The sequence below is a fragment of the Blennius ocellaris genome (genome assembly GCF_963422515.1).
Source record: "Blennius ocellaris genome assembly, chromosome: 10".
Lineage (NCBI taxonomy): Eukaryota > Metazoa > Chordata > Actinopteri > Blenniiformes > Blenniidae > Blennius > Blennius ocellaris.
Window position 1 is genome coordinate 21,661,774 of NC_137659.1, and position 25,050 is coordinate 21,686,823.

General features: G+C 43.9%; 1 protein-coding gene across 1 annotated transcript in view; it reads left to right on the forward strand.

Moving 5' to 3' along the window:
- Positions 1-25,050, forward strand: part of LOC308135554 (neurocan core protein-like) — a gene marked incomplete at its 5' end in the record, with an annotated part of 65,507 nt that overhangs the window by 638 nt on the left and 39,819 nt on the right. Inside the window, 3 exons of the mRNA XM_080503606.1 lie at positions 160-252; positions 13,594-13,673; positions 18,547-18,596. Coding sequence (XP_080359732.1) covers positions 160-252; positions 13,594-13,673; positions 18,547-18,596 — 223 coding nt within the window. The remainder of the gene's footprint in view (positions 1-159; positions 253-13,593; positions 13,674-18,546; positions 18,597-25,050) is intronic.

Consider the following 25,050-nt stretch of genomic DNA (forward strand, 5'->3'; position numbering starts at 1 on the left):
AAGAATTTCCTTAGTGAAGGTGATATAAGTGGGAGTGAGCGTTTCCATCTTCACACTGAGCTTCTCTCCGGTTCCCACTCTTCATATCTCACCAGTCACGTCACCAACACCGTGGGCCTCATGTCACGAAGCTTATGTCCGGTCCGTTGTCTGCTGCAGCCTTTCTGCTCTCTGCCCTCGCCGTCCTGCACCAGTGTGGCGCTGGACGTCAGCGGTCAGCGCCTCCATGGCGTCTGCAGCGGCGGGGCCAGGGTGAACACGTTATTACTTGTAACTCTCTCTACCTCTGTCCTATCCTTTTCTCTCTCTTCTCTAGGAAAAAATTAATAAAGAAGCCGAAAAGGCCACAGTCTGGATCGGTGGATGTTTCTTTCTGGTGAAAATGAGTTTTTCCTTTTTTACTGTGGCCAAAGCTTATTTTCAATGATTGGATTTTCCATCCGTATTTTTAGGATTTAAATTTACCAAGAGTAAATTCTTGTTGCTACATGAATACAACTGAATTGGTGAAAGGCACATAATGTCATTTTGACTAACAGGCACGAGTTTGAATTGTACAGCAGATGGTGGAAACTTACCCAGGCACAGTGGGAATGTGCAATCTCCACTGAAAGACACCCAGAATAGCTGTGAAGCTTGATCCATTTTATTCTCCAATACTTCCTAGGGTTTAGTTTCGGGTGTTGACAGAAGAATCAAACAACAGAAATATTTCCTCTCCCAAGCGTGACCTCAGTCAATGTTGCCAAACTGACAAAAGTAATATTTCACTGAGAGGAAGTAATCAGTCAAATAAAGATTGTACTTTGGAGTTATTGTGATTATCATCATTAGTGGCTCTATTAAGATTCCAAAACCAACTCCTGCCTCTATTACACAAGGGAAGATACATAATTCAAAACCATCTTGAGCGCAGAGCAACAGACTGCAGACTACAGTATGATGAATTACAAAGAGGAGTCCACTGCTCTTCTCTTCACTTTATCACTGACAGAAATCAGTGTAGATGCAGAACCTGCGGCCGTGCATGCCCCCCCCCCCCCCCCCCCCCCCACACACACACACACACACGCTGCTGTCAGACATCAGCTCGATTTGATTTTAGTTTCTGTTATCATGATGCAAAAATATTTCAATGTTGGATTGTATTGAGCACATGGAATATCATGTTGGATGAGACATCCAGTGCTGTTGCTATTCACTCTGTACTTCACAATTTCAAACGTTATTCCTGCACACATGAATTGAGCACATTAGACCGGGAGTGATAAACATATAGAGCCCTTAAGGGACCAATGCGATAACCTTTCGGAGAGTAAAAATCACTTTGCCTGCATCACCTTTAATTTTGCAATAACAATAGCTGCCATGTATAATTTATTCATTGGCGATTCCACTGTTTATATACCATGGGTATGAATAAACAATCGGTACAAATGTACCATAGTGGTAAGGATACAATTGAGGCCAATGTCCCATTTAAGAAATACAAATGTGAATAAAATAGGCCCAAATTTAGAGTATTGCTGGGATCTATTCACACGCCCTCCAACCCTGAACATGATAGAAGATGGATGAATGCATGGAAATGTAGAATAGGTACCAACACATCTCGGGTATAAACTAACTATACATTATTCGTACAGATATATTAATGTCCAGTAGCAACAAATAAACAAATGTGCACATGTTTCTAATATATAAAAGTTACTAATGTCTGAAAAGCAGTGCATGAAATGACATATGTATTACTGTATAAATGTATGCACATTTAAATGCAAGTTTTAAAGCGTACACTTTTAAACATTCTGTCATTGTTCTTAAAATATTACTGTGGATCTACTCGTAGCCGTAATGGGGCCCCCATGGGTGAGTTTGACGCTCCTGCCATGGCGTCTGTTCTTTTGTCTCTCTGGCCTGAGGTTTTGATTTCACTTTAACTTGTGTGTGTGTGTGTGTGTGTGTGTGTGTGTGTGTGTGTGTGTGTGTGTGTGTGTGTGTGTGTGTGTGTGTGTGTGTGTGTGTTGGGGGGAGGGGGAGGGAGGGGGGGGGGGGGTGCAGCTTTAGCTGGGGGTCAGACTGTCATAAGTAAGCTCGTGGTTAAATTCTAATTTAATTCACAGACACCGGATCAACCTTTTGAGGTTTATGTTGGGATCGGATTATGGCCACGCGCGCGCGCGCGCACACACACACACACACACACACACACACACACACACACACACACACACACACACACACACACACACACACACACACACACACACACACACACACACACACACACACACACACACACGTTGAATGGGGGCGCTGGAGTCGTCAGCCTGTCACCAACCAGCGCTTGCCTCTTTGTTCAAACCCTATTTTTTTTTTTATTTATTTTGCATTTTGCGTCTCTCCCTCAGCGTGGCTGCTGGTGAGGAGAAAGAAGGAGGGAGTACCTCCCCCTCTCACCCCCCCCCCCTCTCTCTCTCTCTCTCCATCCTCGCGCTCAGTGCGTCTTTGCTCGTCTGTCCGGGATGACCGACCGACGGACCGCCCGGCTCCCCGGCTGCTGCTCACTGACGAGAGGATAATAATGTTGTCGAAGGAGTGAAAAGTCCAAACCCCCGGAGCGCTCGTTCACACACTCACCCAGCTTTTTCTTTTTATTATTCCTCTTCTTTTTTCCCCCTTCTTCTTCTTCTTCTTTTTCCTCCCCCACCGTTGCGTCTGCAAAGTGCTGTTTCACCCCCTCGTTACCGTCGTTTTGCGGTCCGTCCGTCCCGTTTGGACCGGCACCTGCACCGGCACCGGCACCGGCACCGGCACCGGCACCGCGGCGCTCACATTCCGGAGGATTCGAGACGCGTCTCCGGCTGCTCACAACGCGGTAAGAGCGAAAGCGAGATGATCGTGTTTGAGCCGCAGGAAAGCTTGGAGAAATCAGTCATTTGGTCAGTGTGTCACCGGCTGGAACCTCATAAGTCTCATTCACACTCCGCAATTGCTAGAAAAAAAACCCAAAAAAACAAGATACATACGCACACACTTTTTTGTTGTTGTTGTTGTTTGCAGCATACGGAACAAAAACATTCCCAGTTCTCACTATGCTAAAAAGAAAAAAAAAAGCAATAAGTAGTGCTTTTTGATTCCTGCAGAACAATCAATGCCTTCCCTTCTTGGAAAGACCACAGCGGCTTCTGAGACGCACACATCGCACCCGTTTGGGATATCTTCAATTATTTACAGGTCAAAGCTTTTAATATCGGTCTATATTTACGAGCCGTGTCTTGTTCATGCATAAATCATCAACCCGCCAAGTAACCTTGTTAGTGTGTCCTTTACATGATTCCCCTTCAAGAGATCTCACCATGTAGCGCCACAAACTCGAGCTGCGGCTCACGGATCTCCTAAATCAAAGGTAGGCTGCGTCCTGCCTCCTGCCTCCTGCCTCCTGCCTCCTGCCTCCTGCCTCCTGCCTTTCTGACGCCACTGTGGGAGCAGAGCTGCACACCTGAACAGGTGTTTGGGGAAATCTATTATGTAAATCACAGCCAAACAACATGTGTTGATGCTCTGCCAAGAAATGTCTTCTTCTATCAGTCCACCTCCCAAGAGGGAGTCACTGAAACCCGACCACTGTCTGTACTGGAAGCCTCACCGGCTATTTCACCTGGACGTCTAAAGTTGTAAGTAGCTTGTGAAACTAAGTTTGCTCTCAGTCTGATAGTATGAGACACGACCAGACTCAAAAAGTGAGCGAGTGAGCCTTGGGGGGGGGGGGCATGATTGACGGTCGGGTTTGGAGGTGGCGACCGGCTCATTGTGCATCTTGTATTGATGACCGGCCTTTCTGTAAACAAACTCTGGCATGTACAAATCACAGTGACGGAGGGAGAACAGTCCGGGTCACCTTGACAAATGAGCTGTATTGTGTGAGAATATGAGAGCCCCTGCAGCCCAGTGAAGCCCCGTCCCGTCTCTATTCACCCCCCCCAACCCCCAGTCTGAAGGAGTCCAGGGCTTTTCTTCTCCGGCCTTGTTAGCGGGCCCACCACCACCACCACCTCCACCACCACCACCACCTCCACCAGCTGCCTGTCGGTGCCAGGAAGCAGAACCAGGTTAACGAGGAAAAGCCCCGTTATAGATGAGCTCCGGCTCAGTTGAATGTATGTTTTCCCTGAGAGCGAGGGAACACAGCCACCGGGACCCGGTGGAGGGCAGGACTGTGAGGGATGGAGCTGAAAGTTTACAGCATGCATTTTTCATACTGTCCGGATGCGTGTGTGCCTTTTGAAAGTGTGTGTGTGTGTGTGTGTGTGTCACACATGAGCCCCGGCATGCCTGCAGTAGTTGCGTGTATGTCGGCGTATGTATGTAAGATGAGTGCACTCAGAAGAGCACGGGGATCACGGGGCGGGAAAGAAGGGGGGAAAAAAAATCAAAAAATCAAAAAAAAAAAAAAAAAGGTCTGCTTCTAAAATAGAGTGCCAGTGGAGTTGTGCTGTCTGTCGCAGCTCTCTTTGCACTGGTTCAGTCTCAGCGTTGTTCATCGTGTGTGGCTCAGCCACTGGAGGAGGCACTTTGCATCGGTGGAAGACGACAAAATAGGTCATGGGAGATGCTTTTAGACAGAGAAGATCGTGGAGGTGATTGATCGTTCCTGCACACGGTGAACTACTCTCATTACTTTTGGATCATTAGTTAAGAACAAAAAAAAAATGTCTGGAAAAAGTCAAAGTTCTCAAGGTTTTCTGCCATGGATAGACGTAGATGTCCCGGCTGGAGGTGTTCTTCTGTTAACTGGACAGTTGAAGGACAAAATACAGTCACTTTTGCAGGTTTATGTGCAGATTCCACTGGACGTGTGGACGATGGCGGAGGGAAGCAAACCTACAAGCAGAAGGTTTAAATCCCTGGACTGACAAGAGAGTTCTCTCTGGAAAACGTCAGTCCCCCTCAACCCCCAGGTTCTATTGGGTTCCACACGCTGCTCCTTCTTCACCGTAATGTAGATTAAACAATTGAATTGATTTCATTTGATATTGTTTTCCGATCCAAACAATCACCAGTAGAGTAAGTGAAGCGGTTTGACTGAGCAGAGCCTGAACAGGCACTGGTTCCACCATTGAGCTCATACCAAGTCTTTTCAAGAGCTTTGCTGATATTTCCAGTGGAAGCAAAAGGTAATTCTCTGGCAGGGTTTGATATTATTCTCTGTGGTAAGAAAGCGCCCACTCAGATATGTCATTTAAGCGATTATGGGTACGAGTCCCTCCTAATACAGTGTTAATAGCTGACGGAATGGGGCTATATAAATGCAAATGAGCACCAGCAGGCCTGTATCGCGGCCTAGGTATGATCAAAACACACCTCAGCTCTGAGAGAGCCACTGGGCTGCTTGCTGCTCTGTGATAATGCAGCCTGGAGAAAAAAACCATGTTGATTTCATGTGCTTCTGAATAGGGAGGCTATCGCCGGCAATCCGCCGAGTAAAATGAGAGCTCTGTGTCGCTCGTGTGGAAATTCATTACAAAAAAATCTGTGAGCGATAATGTGAACTTCAGTCGTAATTTAATGATCTCTTTGGAGTTGATGGTGAGTTTACGGTCAGAAAAGCAATGACTTCACAGTGGGCGCATGTCTTCAGCACTGGACAGCTCCCAAATCTGCCCGAGGTGAGGGATTTTCAAAGGCACATCGATCAAACGGAAACAGAAAGAAATAAAACACCCAGTGAGCAGTCGTGATTTTTCAGCCACCGGATCAGGACTCGATGCAGAAGAAGTCTCGCTCCGCGGAATATTGAAAACCGTCTCGCTGAGTGGAGTACCCACGCAGCCGCCGAAAGTCGAAGGGGATTGGGCAAACGGCTCCATCAGTCATCTTCAGGCTGTCACCGGGGAGGGACTAAAGCAGCCCACCGGGCCAATCGTTAGGGGCGGAGATGAGACCACAGCTGAGCAGCTCAGCCACACAAAGAGAAAGGTCCCTCTCTTTGTCTTTGGCCGGGGGCTCTCCTGGAAGGGCCTGCCGCAACACAAACGTTTGGCTTCACGGCTGCGCGAGGAGAAGCTTCCTTTAAGGCAGCCCCGAAGTTTTAATCAGCTTCGGCAGCGCAACGGCCAAAGACTCGTCACGTTCTGCACGTCTGTCAGTCTCTGCACTCACGCTGAGTTTGATTTGTAATGTCGCCCCGTCTGAAAGCTCTCCGTTCAACACATCTTGTTATTGATATTGTTGAGCTTTGATGGGAGAATGAGCCGATAGCTTCCGAGTCTCCGGGCATTTGGCACTGGTGAGAAACACTTGAAGGACAGAGCTCTTCTCTCCCCCCCCCCCCCCCCCCCCCCCCCCCCTTTTTCCTTGCCTAGTTGATATTCCACAGACTCAGCAAGTCATTAGAGGCAAGGAATTGTTGGATGAAGGCCGACCAGCATGTCTGCGTTTAGGACTGTTATTCCATTTCAGTTCAAAGCCACTCGCTTGTCTGACCAATGTGGTCACACTGCCGCCTCTGTGTGTGTGTGTGTGTGTGTGTGTGTGTGTGTGTGTGTGTGTGTGTGTGTGTGTGTGTGTGTGTGTGTGTGTGTGTGTGTGTGTGTGTGTGTGTGTGTGATATCCTCGAGAGGATAGCTGCGTCTCATGCACCTGATCCTTTATTGGTTTTGCTAGCAGGAGCTAACCTCAGCCCCCTGACCTTTGACCTCTGCAGTCTGTCAGACACAGCTGCTGCTGTTGTCATTCAGACAAAATGCAAAAAAAAAACCCCACAAGCTGCTTATAGTGCACCTCTGACCTCTGACCCTTGGGTAAACCCACATTGTTTTTAAAAGTGGCAATGTGCAAAATTGAAGGAATCCCACTTTTGCGCATTAGGTGGCAGTAGTGAGTCAGTGTACTAACCTGTCCCAGTCTTTTAAGGTTCAGTTTTTATTTTCTAGTTAGTCTTTACCATGACCTCCAGTCTGTGCAGTGCTGAATAATCACTCTCCATTTCTGTTGTTGACCTGAAGACAGACGAGATGCTGGATTCACCAAACTGGACCGTCTGGTTAGCGTGCTGACTACATGGCATGATCACAGTGATTTCCATTTATCCTGCTAATTTAAATTAAGCGTTATTAAAGATGACAACCGAGGCCCTATTTACGATTTGTTGTGTTTTTGGCGTCCATTAACACAACAATGTTGCTTGAAGCTACTGAAAAATGCGACTTTTCGAAAACGCTCCGACTCCATCGGCGTAGAAAAACATAACTTAAAAAAAAAAAAATTCTGTTACTGCTCATGTGTGTCACAGTCGTAGTAAATGGCGCATCAGTTGATCGACAACACCAACAACGTTTGCCTCCAGAGGATCATGACTTACATTCCATGTTCTACTGGGATGTGGTCACTTTATAGTTGAGAGTCCGTCTGTCCATTCTCTGTGTAATGCCCATTGCTAATGTTTATAGTGTTATTGTTTTCTGCTCCCATATGTGTATCTTTATTTTTTTTGTTTTTACAAAATGAACCAACAGCGCCACCTTGTGGCCTACCAATGCCGACATCGGTTTTAGAGTTTCTGCCATTGGCTTGTAAACGTGACACTTTATTGAAACTGAGATGCAAAAACAATGTGTTTTTCACTTGGAACGTTAAGCAAACATATGTCTTTAACACTGATCTTACACTTTCTTTATTTTAAGTCACAACAACAATTCCATAAACCAAGAATTAAGAACTCTCTCTGATAATTTCCTCTCATTTATTAATTAAATGAACCATCTTGATCAACATTAAGTGGTCAAACTGTTTCCATAATAATTCAACTCCAAGCAGACAAACCAAATGAAAGCACTATCCCAGATAATCTAAAACTTCTATACCCACCAGTATATTCAGCAATTCTCCAGAAAATGCTTCCTCTTTGAAATGACTTTTATTATGGTGAAATATTAGACGGGGGTTCCGAGAGAAGCTTCCTCATATTCCTGACAACTGTTGGTTTGAAGGCATTTACTGTTACTGAATCTGATTTAATCTTTTTTATATAGACGTCTATGCTGCTGTGTGTCTTTATTTCTATTTCTGTCTTTATTTTTTCTATATTTCATTCACAAATGTACAAATAATTTGATAAATAAGAAACAGTCTTCATATCAAAACTTCTAGTTCACATTTTGAATGAAACGGAGCAGAAAAGAAAGATTTACGATCCTCCATTCAATGGAGCTTAAATTAGAGGAGTTTGTCCTGTCTGTGTTACTGGGTTATACACTTATGGGTTTATTCTTCTGTGGGCTTTTTAAAAAAAAAAAATGTTTTATTTGTGGCATCTTGTGATGTGCTGTTGTGCAATAATGAAAGTATTTGAATAATGTCTGAAAGAAGAGTTCAGAAAACCTGTGGGGGTGGAACTGGGGATCCAAATAAACCTTGAAAAAGCTGCAATTTAATATATATTGAGTCACAATTATGCAGATATTATTTGAAAACATATCGTTTGCAGTATTTTTGAACTATTTTGCAAACAATTTCTTTTTCGTGGATTATTCACATTTTCACAGAATTAAAAGGCCCACGTTGATGAAATAAATGAAAATGAAAAGAGACGATTCATGGTCGTTATCTAAAAATTGTGTAGAGTTTCAACCAGACCAAAGCAAAATGCTCTTTTTTTTTTCTCTCTCTCTCTGAATTAAAACAAGAACATTTAAGCTCTCCCAGTAAAAGGTCCTCTGGTTGGAAATCAATGGACGTCGCTGCGATTCGACCCTTTTTGATCCGTTAGAGGAATGAGCAGATTGATTTCACTGATTCCGTGCTGCACGACGCTCCCTGCTATCTATTTCCTCTGACAGAAGGATGACAAGACCACGTTCTCACACATTTAGACGCACTCGCTAAAGCAGCTCCCTCCTATAGCAGCCGAGTCCATTTAAAACTATTCTTTGCCAGATTCACGGCGTGCTGTCAAGACGCATAATAGAAGAGCAGAGTAGTGATGGGGAATAAAAACAACATTGACCTAATGTAAGAAAGCTAAAAGTAGAGGATGACGTGTGACAAGATGAGATTGAATTCCGTTTCATTCCAGGTTTAATTGAAAAGTATATATTTCTTTGGGGCCACTTTACATTGATACTAATGTGGAGGGAAAAGCCAACAAACTCAACATGAGCGGCAAAGGAGCCAGTGGAGAGGAAGAGAAAACCTCCAGTAGATCCAGACTGAGGAGTGATGTGTTCCTGCGTGGGGGTCAGGGGTCAGGAAGACAGAAGCGGAGAGGGCTGACAACAATCCAATTCCCCCGTAGCGTTACAAAACACAACTGGTGTGTTTGGCTTCTCTCCCGATACAACGAATCGACTACATGCCACACAGCCGGGAACGTGAAATCGCATTCGCTCAAATAAAACAGTAAAATAACATTTTACTGGCCCTTCATCCCAACAGCTGTCTATTCAACAATGCTGTCACCTGGCTTAGGGACCTATTATACTGTATATTGGTATTCCTCTCTCTCCCTCTCTGTACGCTGCAAACCAGTGTCATGTGGCTCTATATCTCTGAAGAGATCAGGTTTTTGACGACGCATATGAACTGAGGTTCCCTTGTATTGTCAAGAACACACTGTTCACACCATCATGGAGAGATAATGCGAATATTAATAAAACCACAAGCATAAAGAAAACCTTTTGGGCTGTGACAACCTGTTATAAGTGTGAGAAACACAGGTGAGAGAAAATATTGTAATAAGAAACTATTCTTGTTTGGAATCACACTGGATTCATATTTAGTGGAGGTCACATGAATTTGTCGTTCAAATAAGAATGAGACAATTGAGGATTGTTGAACATTTCCCTGGACGTCAATCACAATAAACCAAGGGGCCGAAAATCAAAATGTCCACGATTGCGCGACAAGACCTATAAGACCAGCAAACAAGCAAGAGTGAGGGAATGTGACAAGAGGGTGGAGCTGGGCAGCGTCGTGCAGCCGCACTCTGGCTGTCACTGAGAAATAATGACATTTAATGTGCACGATGGACAAGACTTTTTTGTTTGCTCAGCCCATCTTCACCGTGTTTAAAGATTCTAAATTGAAAACCAAGTATTGCACTTCTTTCAAATAAGGGATATTTTCCTCTTAAAGAGAATGAAATAGAACACGGACATGAAGTGTGCATCAGTCTTTGCCATCCTTGTGAAACAAAGTACTGAAAACGAAATAAATAAAAACAAACACAGGCTGGCGAGCCAGTGTGGAACCAAGGAAGCAGATGGAAGTTGTAGGTACGAACAGATCATCAGTGATACATCGCATCACATCACATGTTGGCCACCTGCTGTGTGTATTGTGTCTCAATAATTAGATAAAAACAGAGGAAACCTGGAATATTGTCCTCATAAACCCAAGTACTACCTCACGGAGGTGCTCCTCTTGCTCTGTTGGGTCCGTCCAGCACCTTTCACTCTCATCTCCTCCCCGACCACATGCGTGGAGCCAAACTCCAAGCTGTTGGTTTGAATAACCCCCCGGTCCCCTTGCCCAGGGAGATCAATGGCTTCAGTGTGTGAGGATGGAGTGTGTAATCTTGAATCGGAGGGAGGAGCAGCCTTCCCCGAGTCCCCCTCCAGTTGAGCCAGGAGTGATTAGTCACCACACAGACACTCTCAACACAAAGCCTATCTCTGTGTTTGAGAGCAGGAAGTGAATACCTGATTCAGCTCAGTTCACTGTCCCCCCCCCCTCCACCCCCTCCACCCCCCACCACCTCCACCCCAATGCAGCATCTGCCTCTTGTTTCTTTAATTTCTTGAACACTTAATGTTCACGCACTCTGGTTTAATGGCTCTTTTATGGCTCCACAATCACCTCCACAACCTGCTCTCGCAGTGTTTTCGCCTCTCCTGACTTTTGCAGTTAATTCATTAGTGCCGCACGCAGGGGGGGGGGGGCTGTCGTTATGACGACGTCGTGGTTGGTGCTGTCGCCTCGCGTCGAGAGGATCCCCGCTTTGAAGTCACGCTTTGGGGCCTTTTGCATGTGTTTGAGGTGATTGTCGATGCTCAAGGTGCAGGAGAGAATGTGAATGTGTGTGTGTGTCCTGTGATGTGCTGCTCACCTGTGCAGGTGAACCTTCCCCTGCGGTCAGCTCCAGCGTCCTGCCACGCCGAGCTGGATCAGATAGTACAGAAGACGGAGGGATAGGAGGACGAGCAGAGGCTGCCAAGCAGGTTTCTTGTTTTCCGAGGAGCTTTCATCATGGCAGTGTGTTATTGTCACACCGTTGATAAAATGACCTTCCTTTCATCCCGTTTCCTTCATCTCCTTCCTTCCCTCACTTTGTCTGTCACTTATCTGGGGCTGTTATTCTTGCTGTTCACGCTGGCGCTCTGGAGGTAATGGCTTAGTGAGATATGATTAAAGAGGAAGGGGAGGGGGGGTGACTTTTTTTTTTTTTTGTCAGGTCCCATCAGGAGGAACAAGACAAGAGAGTTTGAGACTTAACTGCTAAACCTGCTTGTGTATTTGCTCACAGAGGGTTACATCTTTGGATATTTATTTTCCTGCTGCGTGCGGTTTGGGAACTTCCTGTAATGTATAATGTGTACTTCCTATTGTGGCTGCTGCAACAATTAATAATCAAAGCAGGGACTCTCCTATACCTCCTGAGGTGTGCTCTGGTATCTGACACATGATGTTGGGAGCAGTTGTGAGGCGGGGCCACCATAGTACCACGTACCTGGTGTCTTGTCACTGTTTGTTATTTCATCCTTCAACCACTTTTGATCGACTGACAAGCACAAGCAGTTATCAGCGTTATTACTTTCTTTTCTCAGTCGTAATGTATTGAGTGACTAAATGGAAAGAAACTAGGTGTTTTAAGGCACTAAAATCTTAAAGGTGGAGCGACAATTGACTAATTTTGGCAGTAAACTGCCTGTCGCTGACTTGTCACTACTATTAATAAATTAAAGATCTCCTATTATGCAGCTTTTCAACACTTTGATATGGGTCTCGGTGGTTCAAACCATCGTATTCAAGGTTTATTGCCCCAAATCCAGCTTTTCATTTTCATTTTCATTTTCATCCATTTGAATATTGAGCTACATCCAGAATCTGCTGTATCTGTGTGAGCTGGACTGGCTCCTCCCACACACACCCATCTATGGGAAAGAGGAGGAAGTACTTCCTCTCGTGGTGCCATGTGCCAGAGCAGAGCTGCCTGATTGTGGGAGGAGTCAAAGGGGGAGGAGCCGACCTTGATTGTGATTGGCTAAACCCCCAATGACACTATATAGGGTTTGATTTCTGATTGGCTGCTTGGAGCAACACACTTTTTAAAACCTGGAACAAGCCGGGGAGAGAGAGGAGAGACTTTCTTCACCTCTGGGGCGTCGGTCCAGATGTGGGGACAGACGACCCAGTGTAAGTTTACATTAGCCTGGGTTAGCAGTGGTCAGCATCTGTGGCCCGAAGTGAACGTTACCTTCCTTTCTAGTAGCTCTCCTCTATTCACATAACAAAACAACAATAATAGAGTAAATTATGATTTTATTGGGATTGATTATGGATTTTCTGTAGCTTACACAACGCCGGTCATGAGTTGACAAAGGAGCCAGCCTGGCCTCCCTTGAGCAAACCTCTGTAATACGTCCCCACTAACATGTTTAGCAGGATTGAGACGCTCTGAGATCACATTGGCATGTCTTGTTCTCACAAATCCGATAAATTTAGAGACACTGTGGCTCAGCATGTAAAGCGTGCCATGTTCCAGTCCAAAGGTTGAGGGTTGGATGACCCTGGCATGTGTGAGCGTGTGTGTGAATGTGACTCGCAGGGCAAAGTGCTTTGAGGGTGCTCATTTATCATTTTAATCGTCACCAGCCGTTGCTGCATGTGATCCACACTTTTGCTCTTTCTTGGAGCACTTGGTGACGGGGGGGACGGGGGAGGGGTTCTTTCCCGCATGCTCATGATCATGAGGCCACTCAGTTTTCAGCTTCAGCAGATTGACAGCTTAGTGCTGAGCCATAATGTAGGTCTGCCAGCGTCGTCTGCTCGCTCTCTTTAGACCTCCGTCGCTCGGCTCACCGGCTCTCACAATGAGCCGAGAAGGCGTCCCATTCAGACGACGTGGTGGAAATGTGTCAGATGGACATCCACATTGAAGTCCACTGAAGCATTTTAGAGACCTCTGGCTCTTTTCTCCTCAAGACACAACTGCGCCTGTGAGAGTGAAGAGGGGCGATTTAGAGGGAGGCGTTCACAACATCTGATGTCTCGTTCCTGAACAAAAGGTGTTTCTGGTTAGTATGCAGCTGCTGTGGCTGGACGACCAATGCTCTGTATGTCGTAAATCCCTTCTGGTCAAACCTCTGAATGGACGCCGTCTATAGGCGTACAGTGTTGCATGTTGTATAGCATCAAGATGTCCAGAGGCTCAACTCGGTATTCTGTTGCTGTGGAGAGTGGCTCCAGGGCCCCCTGCCAGTCCCAGGCCTTCAGATACAGCGCTCTCTAATGCTCTCCATTTCCAAGACTGGGCAAACTCCTCCGTGCCACGACCCTCTCCAAGCCTTTAGAAATCTCTTGTCTCCCACCCAGCGAGCTCACCCAATGGTTCAGCCCTTCAACATGCAAGGAGTCCAACTGCTCGACCCCAATCTGTCACAGCCCGTCACAGGGTCCGAGCCCACCTTTAGACACGGGGAGCCTCCAAGTGTGTGGCATGGCAAGTCTCCCCCTCACCAGAATCCCGCTTTTACAGATTGAAATGGGTGCAACGTATTAAAAATTGCACAACAGATTGTTATTTAATGACAGCATAGTTTGGCCGATCTCACGCGCTCCGCTTTTATACGGGAGGAAGGTCTTACAGAGCTTTCACATGGTCGGGAAAGAGAGCCACCATTATTTCTGTAATTTATAAAAGACCGAACTGCTGTTGCATAATCTCCTTTCTCAGCATCAGGGACGCTGTTGGCATGAGTCGCCGTTACCTTGGTGAATACAAAAAGGCCTTTTCGCTTTTCTTGGATGAATTATTTACTTTATGTAACTGAAAACCAAACAAACCCAGTTGAGGTCGGGCAAATTTCCTCTCAGAGTAATTTCAGATTCTCCCAAGAATCCACTCACGAGCGTCTCCTGATGAAATCGGCGCGGCGCAGAAGGTGTAAAGTGCTAAATTTACCCACAAGGAAATGAAATATTTAGGGTTACTTTTGTTGTCTAACTCCCTTTAAAGTCAGCGTTTTAAATCGGCGCTGTGCTTTCATCAGGCTGCTCCTCTCGCCTTCATCTTCACTTCATACCAGCGCCAAGCAATAAAGCTCCGTCTCCATCGGAGTGAGAGGCGTCGGGCCCCGAGCCAAATCCTCTGGCAACGTCGGCCGCTCATGTCTGATGTGCGAGGATTTCCCCGATGTTGTGCCGTAGGAATTCACCAACATTGCTTTCTGATTTACCCCCACTGCAGTGTGGTAGACGTTTGATAAATGTAATAAGTGCGGTTGGAGTTATTCAATTCAGTCCAGTTTACTTTATTTCATTTGGACTCGGTGTCTGGCATGATTGAAACCATTGTTGTGAAGGCGAGCAGCTGCGCTCCTCTCTGGTCGCTTTTCGCTGGACTGAAGAGTCGGGAAGTCATTTGCGCCTGAGACATTTCAAGTCAACAACAAGAAATGAAAGAAAATGCAAGGAATTAGAACTAAGCTAAATGTAACAATTTAATATACTACAAATTGTATAATTGTATCGAAATACAAAACAAATTGAATATATTTCTTCCACAAGAAATGTCATCAAGTGATGCACAGAAAGGAAAAATAAAAGCATCACAAATGTGATGGATGTGCTATTTGCTGAGGCTTACGATAAGTTTCACTTTCAAAGTGTCACTTCAGAATCAGAAATATATTTCATTGTGAAATTAAAGAAGGTGGTATTCTGACAGAATATACTACTGAGTGTGAGTTTAGAGTTCATTTAAAGTGTCCACCTCCACTGTCCTGAACATCAACTGAAGTCAAACACATCCATCAAATGTACAGGTGAGCAGGGATCCAATCAAAAGAAGGACCTTCATTTGTTTTTTTCTCTGTTGCCCTCATACAGAACTTAAGTTTTAATCTGTGCTCGTTGGTTTATCCTGGTTAAGTCCTCAATGTTTTATGTCCATCGCTGCTGAAAAACACCTGATTGCAGTTGAAGGACTTGTCATTCCTCTGAGCCTGATGACGAAACACTCCTTCGCTTCAGGTGTGTTGAAGCAGGTAAAGATCTAAAACCTGCAGCACGGGGGATCTTCAGGAACGTCGTTGGAGAACACTGCGTGGTGTCAAACCTTCTTGTGGGCTGCATGAGGACAGCATTTTTAGTGATTTACCTGCAATGCAGTGTGAGGTACATTTGGAAAAAGTTGGGTAGAATCGTAACTTTCGATGCATCGTGAACTGGATTTGACGACTGTCAAGAGTTCCATAATAAACCATGTCAGCCTACACATCAGCTGCCTGCCTCCCAAGAGCAAATATACGAAGCTGACAAAGAATGCCGCTGTTGTTCTAGTGGCACTTTTGATACGGAGAAAATGTGCATCCTTAGACCGACATGGAGATCTGCAACCTGTCGTTTGGGTTTGACGTTAGTGTCGATAGTTTATCTCTTGGTTATATGCAGCGCATGTCGCTAACTTTTCACACTGTTTACCTCATGAAATCAAGCTGCGCTGCCCAAATACAACCATTATGACCAACCTGAACAAACGGCAGCAGGTTTACTCGAAGGAGACGTGTTTCCTCCTGATATGAGGATTATTCACAGATATTAGATTCATTGTTACAAGGTGCAGTGGCTCTTTATCTCGTGCGGCGCAAAGAAGATGAAGAATAACGGTGGTTTTTCATTAAATAGAGACGATGCTTCTTTTCAAATACTACGTATGCAATGTGTTTGTATAAACATGAACGTATAATGATGTTTTCCTTCAAAATTATTATTATTATTATTGTTTGAGCACTTTTTTATTTTTATTTAATTTTAGGGTTCGTCTGCAGAAAAAGATTGATTTTGGAGACTGTCTGATGTTCTGGTTTGAGGTTAGAGGACAGAAAGAGAGAAAAGTGGAGGACAGAGTCAGCAAGCAACAAACAGAGCATCAGATTATCTCAGGTTATCATTTTGTCTCAAGACAGCGACGGTGGCTGCCTGTAAACTCTTTTCACTGTACGAGGATTTTATGGCTCAGGCAGATATGTGCATGTCAACCTGTGTAAATCTCACTACTTTATCACTTTTCACAGAGCATTTTGTGAAAAATCATCACGATATTTCCCTCTAGGAATATTTATTCTTTTCTATTCTTTTCTTTTCTTTTCTTTTCTTTTCTTTTCTATTCTATTCTATTCTATTCTATTCTATTCTATTCTATTCTATTCTATTCTATTCTATTCTACTCATTTTTAAGCCCATGACATTACTTGTCTGTGCTGTGCAAGTTTTTACCTCTGGCCGTTGGCCTTTTGTTTAATTTAGTTTTTGTGCACCATTATTTAGCGTTTGCATCTCATGGGAGATCATCGTCTTTAATGAAGTTTTCTTGTTCGCTTCTTCGCTTCTGTGTTTATAAAAGCCACACGATCATATAACACGGGATTGATTTGTTATGCTTAACAATGACAGAGACAACACCGAAAATGCAATAACTATGACAAATTGTGCCGGAACAAGGTAACGTGCAGAGAATACAAGTGCAAGTTTTACAGTTTTGAATAATTCATAATAAGGGTACTTTTTTTTGCAACGAATACTTTGTACAGTAGGACAGTGGTGCTTAACAAAATGTGTATTTTATCATGTCACTGGAATAATAGATGGTTTCACAGTGACCTCAGACTATTGAAATCGTCTTTATTAACACTCTGGGTGTAGTTATTTTTTTTTACTGCAAAAGGCTTAGAAATCCTCTTTTACTGTGTGTGTGTGTGTGTGTGTGTGTGTGTGTGTGTGTGTGTGTGTGTGTGTGTGTGTGTGTGTGTGTGTGTGTGTGTGTGTGTGTGTGTGTGTGTGTGTGTGTGTGTGTGTGTGTGTGTGTGTGTGCGGTGTTTGGATAAATGCTTTCTCAGTTTCATGGTCCTTGACCAGGTCTCATTTGCATAAAGGCGTTGATCTCCGCCCTGATGGAAGGAAGCTGTATCACACACAGGAGGCAGCTTGCCGGTAACACAGGAAGTGGAGCGGGTCCTCCCGGGGTCACAGAAACGTACGTTCCCGTGAACAAAAGCATCGGCTAAATGTATGTGGAGAATCCAATAGTGCCTCCTCTAATCTCCAAGAGCGGATTGGTTCAAAGGTCACCTTGTCTCATTGAGTGTCGATGCTTTACAGCCTCTCTCACACAAGAGCTTCGCTTTAGCTCACTGCAGGGGGGGAAACAAAAGCACTGAACACAAGCTGTGGCGAGCTGTTGCAGTGTCACACATTTGTTTTGACGCTATCGTGATAGCAAATGGAGCGGGACGTCATTCGTGATGGGGTTTTCAGTGTTCACGGCTATTTTAGGTGTATTTGGGTCACGTCTATAGTGTCAGTGGTGAGTTTGAAGTAGGAGCTCTAAAAAGGAAGAGAGAAAACCCAAATAATGCAGGTGTGTGAAAAAAAAAAGCCTGAGAAGGTCAATATTAGCTTTTGTGTCAGTGAGATGTGTGTGTAACATTCGTGACGGCCTCACTGATGCTTGTCGGAGCTGGTGAAAGCCGTCTTCATGGACGGCTCACCAAACAGTGTGAGGACGTGTGTGTGAAAAAGATGTTGAAAATAAAAAAAACAAAACAGCAGCATAAATAAAATGATATGTTTCCTTTACATCAGTTGAGAACCTTCATATTTTGGGGGGGTTTTGTTGTGAGTAATTAAGAAACATGCTTTGTTTTTGTCACAAATGGCCAGTGATGTGAGTTGATCAAATTAGCTTTAAAAAGATTGAAAGACTTAATTCATTTACAATGCTGCTTAAAACTGTTATTAAAAAAACAAAAACAAAACATATACTGAACATGTACTTGAAAGTTGGAAATATGTCATAGCGTGTGATTTAAAGATATTTCAAGTGAAAATAAATTCTCTGATGTACATTTTACAGATGATAAAACCTGCTGAGGATAATTAAGCAGACTAAAATCACCCATATTTCACCCACCACTGTGTACAAAATCCCCTAAATTGGACAAATCTCTCCTGAAAGGTCTGCAAAAGTACAAGGTTTCACCATTAAATTCATTATTTACACCTCGATATGAGTTATTATTTTTGATTCGACTTTAGAATTTCTGGTTTGGAAGAAAGAGACAAAAAATGGTTTACGGCAAATAAAGCATGAATTGTGTTACCTGGACGCCAGTGTGCATGAGACTTGAAAGAGTCATGATGTGTTTTTAAGGATACGACTCATGGACGATGAGCCGACATCAGATTCGAGTGTTTCTTCGTCTGGTTGTTTTGGTCGTTCTCAGTGCCTCATGGCTCCTCTCCTTCCTCTCCTCTCCCTCCCTGCAGGTCCACGATGATCCTCTTCGCTCTGATGCTGCTCCTCTCTTCAGGCTCGGGTGAGTTCTCTCTCTCTCTCTCTCTCTCTCTCTCTCTCTCTCTCTCTCTCTCTCTCCATGCACTTCAGTTTCATCAGCCACTTCATCTGCTGCCGCTGCGAGAATTAATCAGCAGTTTTGGATGTAAACACTCGATAGTAAAGCTGCATGTCAACACACAGTCTGAGTGTGTGTTGGTGGGATGCGGGACGAGAGGAAAGGAGGGAATAGATGAGTGGAGGGACTGCAGGGATGATGCAGAAGGACCACATTAAAAAGTTCCCACACTAGTTTTTTTCCTGCAGATGTGAATGTCTGAGACAGATTTGTAGCAATCAGAGTGTTGTCAGCGAGCGTCGACGTGCTGGGGATGTTTGCGGACATGCTCGGTTGGGGCTGAGCTGGAAAACCTCCAAACCCATTTACGCAAGTTTAGTCGACCATCTGTTCCATTACAACCCCGCATAAAATTCACAATTATGGAACAAAAGACCAAAACCTCTCAGAGCTTCAGGTCTCCGCTGGATAGTATCGCAGGTCCACGTCCCTCATGCAGCCTGCCGACTGCCTGTAGTGAAGATAAGTTCCTCTCCTTAATTACTTCCTCTGCAATTGGCATGCATGATGGTGGTCAGCCTGGGTTTTCATTAAAATGGGAACCTGCATCACACATTTTTTTTTTTTTTTTATTAAAACATTACCTTTCTTGTGATTATGGTCTGACAGCGTGAATTTAAACCAACGGATCTCCACCGGAATGAAAAACAGGAGTGGAGCTTGTGATTTCTCTCCCGAACTGAAGAGGCGACGTGACTTTCTCTTTTCCGAGTCTGTAATTCCCCCATCAGCACAAAGCTGCCCTCCAGCAGCTGAACACAAAGTAGCAGAGGATATCAAACCGGGACATATGGATGATGGAGTTTACAGTACGACTTGACGACAGACAGATGGCAGACAGTGTATCGGGTTAATAGTGGAGGCATCGGCTGCCTGCGCTGCCCCGTGGTTCTCAACATGCCGGGTCTGCTGAGAGCAGCGAGTGTGGTTTACGGCTTCCGTCTGCAGCACTTTATAATCCATAACCTTGAAAACTGTTTGGCAAATACGCAAGATTATGTGATATTTTTCTGAGTTCATGAGGAGCAACTCAATGTGCTAATAAATCTTTGTTTGGTGCACAATGGGTTTCAGGCTGCAGCCTGTTTGTTAGTGGAGGAGCTGCATTTCTTTCTCTTCAAGATTTACGCATTTGGTTCATAGAGTTTCAATTCACTTAAATTTATATAGCAGCCATTACTTCATTGCCTTGTCGTGGCACTTAGGCAATAAAAGAAATATCGAGAAAACCCCTAACAATCCCACATAAGTAAGTAGAGATGACACTGGAAAGGGAGAGAGAGGGGGAAAAAAAGCTCCCTTTTAACGAGAAGAAACTTTGTGCTGCACGGGTCACAGTCAGCAGACAGCCAGAGAAAAAGTTAATTGTACAGAGAATCACCGAGGCTGTGAGATTGGGCCAGGTCCTGCAGGAAGGTACAGACAGAAGGACAGACAACAGGGAGTACAGACTGCACAAGAGAGACAATGGGAGTGAAGATGAGGAGAGAAATAAACCAACAGCAGCATCATTTTTAATAAGCAGCACTTTGAAAGGTGTTCTGTCAATGAGGACGATGGGACAAACAGCGTTTTTACCTGTGAGGATGGGTAGTAGTTAAGAACTCTATGTAAATTAAAGCTTAGTTTTGGGGTTTTTTCTGGACAAGAAATCATCAGTGGAAAAGAAAAAAAAGCACGAAACCTCTGCAGAGTCAGACCCTGAGGCTTTTCAGCTTGCAGCAGTTATTTAAAGAGATTAAAGAGCAGCAAGAATGATAAAGAAATTGAGAAAACAAACTGCAGACTGGCTGATAGCAAGAAGCACAGGTCATGAAGTTCACACATGCACTGTGGGAGATCCTGCAACAGACGAGACACACTTCTAGTCACTGACATGCAACAATGACCAAGGGACGTATCGAGGGGAAAGTATTGTTTTTTTTTAAATATCTCATCAGTCTATATCTATAGCAGCTTCAGTAGAAAATTGTCAAACTGTAAGCTTCATGATATAGAATCGCTTTAAGTCGCACCTTAAAATGAATGACCCGGACTGAAACGGGTGGCCGGTTCCACGAGAGAGGAGCCTTGGAGCTGAAAGCTCTGCCTCCCTCTCTACCTGGAGTAAAAGGAGGAACCTCCAGTGAGCTGGCGCTCTGAGAACGAGGTGTCCTTCTGGGGAGAAATGAGAATCACAGCTCTTTACGATATAATGGAGTCTGGCTGTTACGAGTACGAGGGCGATCTGCTCTCTTTCGGCGTCTTCCTCTCACCGCAGCACTTCAATTAGAGTTTTCAGACTTTCAGGACATCCTGATATTAAAGAGTTACAATCACAGGGACGGCGGCGGCGTCACGTCTGTACTCGAAATGTCAACGCACATCACACAGCAGCTCCTCTCAGCCTGGCTCTCCACCCAGTGGAAAACCACTGCTCCCAATTGTTTCTCCTCACCCTTGTACAGACTAATGTGCTAATTAGGCTGCTTGAAGCTGCTGGCAGGTTCTCTTCAATATTTTCAGTAAGGGAAGTTGTTTCGCCTCTTTTTTTTTTTCCAGTGTCTGTGCCAAACTCAAGACAACTGACGCTGTGGTGACTTGTCCTGGAGTTTTCTTTTTTTTTCTTCTTTTTTTAAATTCTAATTGACTGCATAATCCTCTCATTATTTAATTCGTTTTTATTTTAGTTAATTTAAACTTGATTTTGCTCGAAAATCTCATTGAGATTAGCAGGCTTGTCCAGGCTCATTTGAAACACGGCATATCCTGAAAACACAATATAAATGAACATTTAAGCGTCTTCCTCAAATGTCTTCAGTCTGCTTTAAAAACATGAAACGGAAACCATCCCTCAGACACAAATATCCCTGCAGCAGGTTCTACCTTGCAAGGAGAACCTAAATCCCCCCTTTTTAAAAAAAAAAATGTATTTCCTGGAACCAGAAAGCAGAAGTGAATCTTGTGGTTGAGTCACAAAGATGCAGGCCTCCGTCAATTTTCACATTAGCTGAATTTCATAAATAAGAACGAAGCAAAGTTGAGGAATGAAAACATGCCAGCGATTTAGCATTCTGACAATGCAGGCAGCCAAGTGGAGCATACAATGAGCAATGATGAGTCAGAGACTTAATATTTGTTATGAACCCTAGAGCTCCATGGTAAACAGTCCTGAGGGACCGGAGGCTTTGACACCCGGCATGCATATGTAAACCATCACCTTTTCCAATCAAGTTAATACATTTAACTGCTTTTGTCAGCAAAAGAATACTTATTTCTTCAATAGAACTTTAAATTGTTAGTCAGCTGTGTATATATATACACATGTATGTATATATATGAGATGATATATATGAGAATTTGTATGTTGCGTGGATACTTCTCATTCCACAGCTTATGATAATTCAAAAACTACACAGACAAGATTCTCCAGTGTGTCACATATTTCAACAGCAGCTTCTCAACACCAGCAAACAAGAGCAGTGATACTGGAGAGCAGCCTGATATTAAACAGTGAGATTCAAATGTGAAAAGGTTAAAAGCACTCACTCAATGGATGTTGTTTTGAAAACTTTGCAGACGTGTAATCAAAATGAATCCAGTCAATATGAGAAGGAGGTTAATAAGCTGTCTCGGTCTGCGTCTTCCCCCGTGTCTCGCCTCACTTTTCCAAGTGTCCAATTGTCTTCTCCCTATGTTTCTGTGTCATTATGAGGACACGTTCACATATACTTGAGTTTTTATAAAAAATTGTTATTCCTCCCTCTACGTTTACAAAAACAAAAAATCTTCATAGACATGGAGCCACATACACACCTGGTTCAGAGCGCCTATTAGCCGCCATACCTGTAGGGGGCAGTGTAGCGAGAAGTATGAAGCCATGAGAGCCAATCAGAGTCCTTGAAGAAAAAAAAAAACCCCACTGTCATGAATTGTGACGTCTGTCCTGCTTTAGATGCAAACGGAGACGCGGATCTTTTCCAGATCTGGAGTTTTCAGGAATCATCAAGAGAAATATCATTGTTTGAAACAACGTGTAAACCTGGATTTCTCTCTGTTGTTCGTATCAGTTCATTTCCTCATTTTGTTTCGGTTTCGTCCTGTTCCCTTGTTTTTGTCCCTTCTTTTTGGTTTTTGGACTCTGCCTTGTTTGGGATTTTTACTCCCACGGACCACTATTTCTTCAATTAACAGTTTTTTAATGAAACTCTGTGAGTCTGTGTTCGGATCCTCCTGCATTCAGGGGACAGATTACAGTCCACCACAGGCTCCAAACATGGAAGACAGACTATGAGTCCACTATTACCTGAACAGTCGTGTGTTTGTGCAGTGGAAGGAAAGAGAAAAGTCCAAACTTCACACAGAAAAGCCGAATCCGGCGCAGGCCTCGTCGTCGGCATCACCGCCGTGTCTCCAGACATCGTAGACGTACGAGAGCAGCAGCCTCAAAAGTTCACACTGTAAAGTAGAAGAAACAGAAGAAGGAAGCAGAAGTTGCTGCAGAACTGATCGGGATTATTGTGTCTTTGGGACGGCCACACGTGATTCTGCAGAGGACACATGGGAGTAGAAAATCTCATCAAAATGTAAATATTTTCAATATATCTTAACCAGCCTTTTCTGCTCCTTTAAACTGAAGAACCGTTGGAACCGTATTGATTATTTTCCCGGGAGAAAAACATTTGTTTTGCTTTCGTTTTGATCAGCCCGGGCCAAGGACGCCTGTGATATGCAGCTCCGATAAACACTTGATAGTTGTTCCAGACTTGTTGTTTGTTTTTTTTTTTTCAAACTAATAATGAAAAGCGTTATTGTGCAGCATGGAATGTAAAAGTTTGTGCAGCCTGGGGAGCAGCTGGAAACAAGAAATAGAAAAGATGGAGAAATCAAATCGGCAAAAAGTGTGCAACTCCGTAAAGTATTCATGAAACTGTGAAAAAAAAAAGAAGAAGAAGAAAACAAACAAACAAACAGCGGGAAGTCCTGCACGGCATTTTAAATCCATACCAAGAGTTTCTATCTAGGAAATTAAACCTGTAAAAAGGTGAAAATATAATGAACCGCCTGAGTGACGGCTTTCGCTGAGAGCAGTGTGAAGAGGGACAGGGGGACGGAGACAGACGTCTGTTACTGACAGAGTGTCGTTCTATGTCACCACCAGCTCTCTTCACCTCTTTTCTTCCCTTTGTTCCTCCTGTCACCACCACGCCACACTCCCAACATCCACTGTAGAGCTCCTTCCAGGGATTCTTTGTCTCTCTTGTTCTCACGCTTTACCTCCATATTTGTTGTTATGTCTCATTTTATGCGTGTGTGTGTGTGTGTGTGTGTGTGGGGGGGGGGGGGGGGGGGGGGTCTCTCAAGAGGTTCATCTTGTGAAAGCTGTCCAATCTAAATGCAGATGGAAATATCTCAGATTCAATTCCAACGTGCGATAATCCAGAGAGGGCTTTTTGTCGTCGCCCCCCCCCCCCCCCCCCACACACACACACACAATTTGCCTATAAGTGAGGATTTGAGCTGCGAGGGTGAGGAAGCAGCTCATGAACTAGAATTGGATTATTTCTGGGACGACAGTAGTTTGCTCTGAACGTTATTTTGCTGTTATTCCAGAAGTAAATAGAAGATTACAGCAGCTCCTTTTACTGGAGCCGTTTCAGAACATTTGGGGTTTATATCAGTCCTCATGATGGACGAGCTTCATTCTTCACTGCATCAGCACCGAGTTCTTTACCATTTTCCTTCTGTAAATTATTCATAACATCCATTCACTTTTCCATTGTTAGTAGATTTGTGATATTTAAGAAAAACGACTGTATTACAGAGGCTTGGGTTCAGGGGGATTCCTTTTTCCAGAGACTTTCCTTATGTTCTCAAGAAGAGGATCAATCTATTCATTATTTTATTCAAACACATGTTTCCACTTGAATTTGATGCAAGTCCAGGAGAGAAACTTCAGAATCGCTTAAAAAAGAACACATTTTGTCCAAAAACTGCTACAGTTGTTACAATTGTTGGCATATATTTTATACTAAAAGCCTATAATTACCACAAGAAATGGTATACTGTATTTTTATCGACCCAAACAACTTTAAACAATAATATATTAAATCAGATTGTGATTTGTTATAAATGCAGAAGAGAGGATGTTCAAACGTTCAATAATGATAAAGTGTAAACATAATATAGATATTCCATTAGAACACAAGACCTTGTGAAATCACAACTTATTGCTTTAGTACAGGATTAATGTAATAGATGTAGTGATGTAATACAAACACAATAAAATGTTTATTATTACCAGTGTCAGTATACAAAAGGCTGGTGTCTCACAATAAGCCTCAAAGGGCCACGGAGCTGTAGGAAGTGGTTGGTTGGA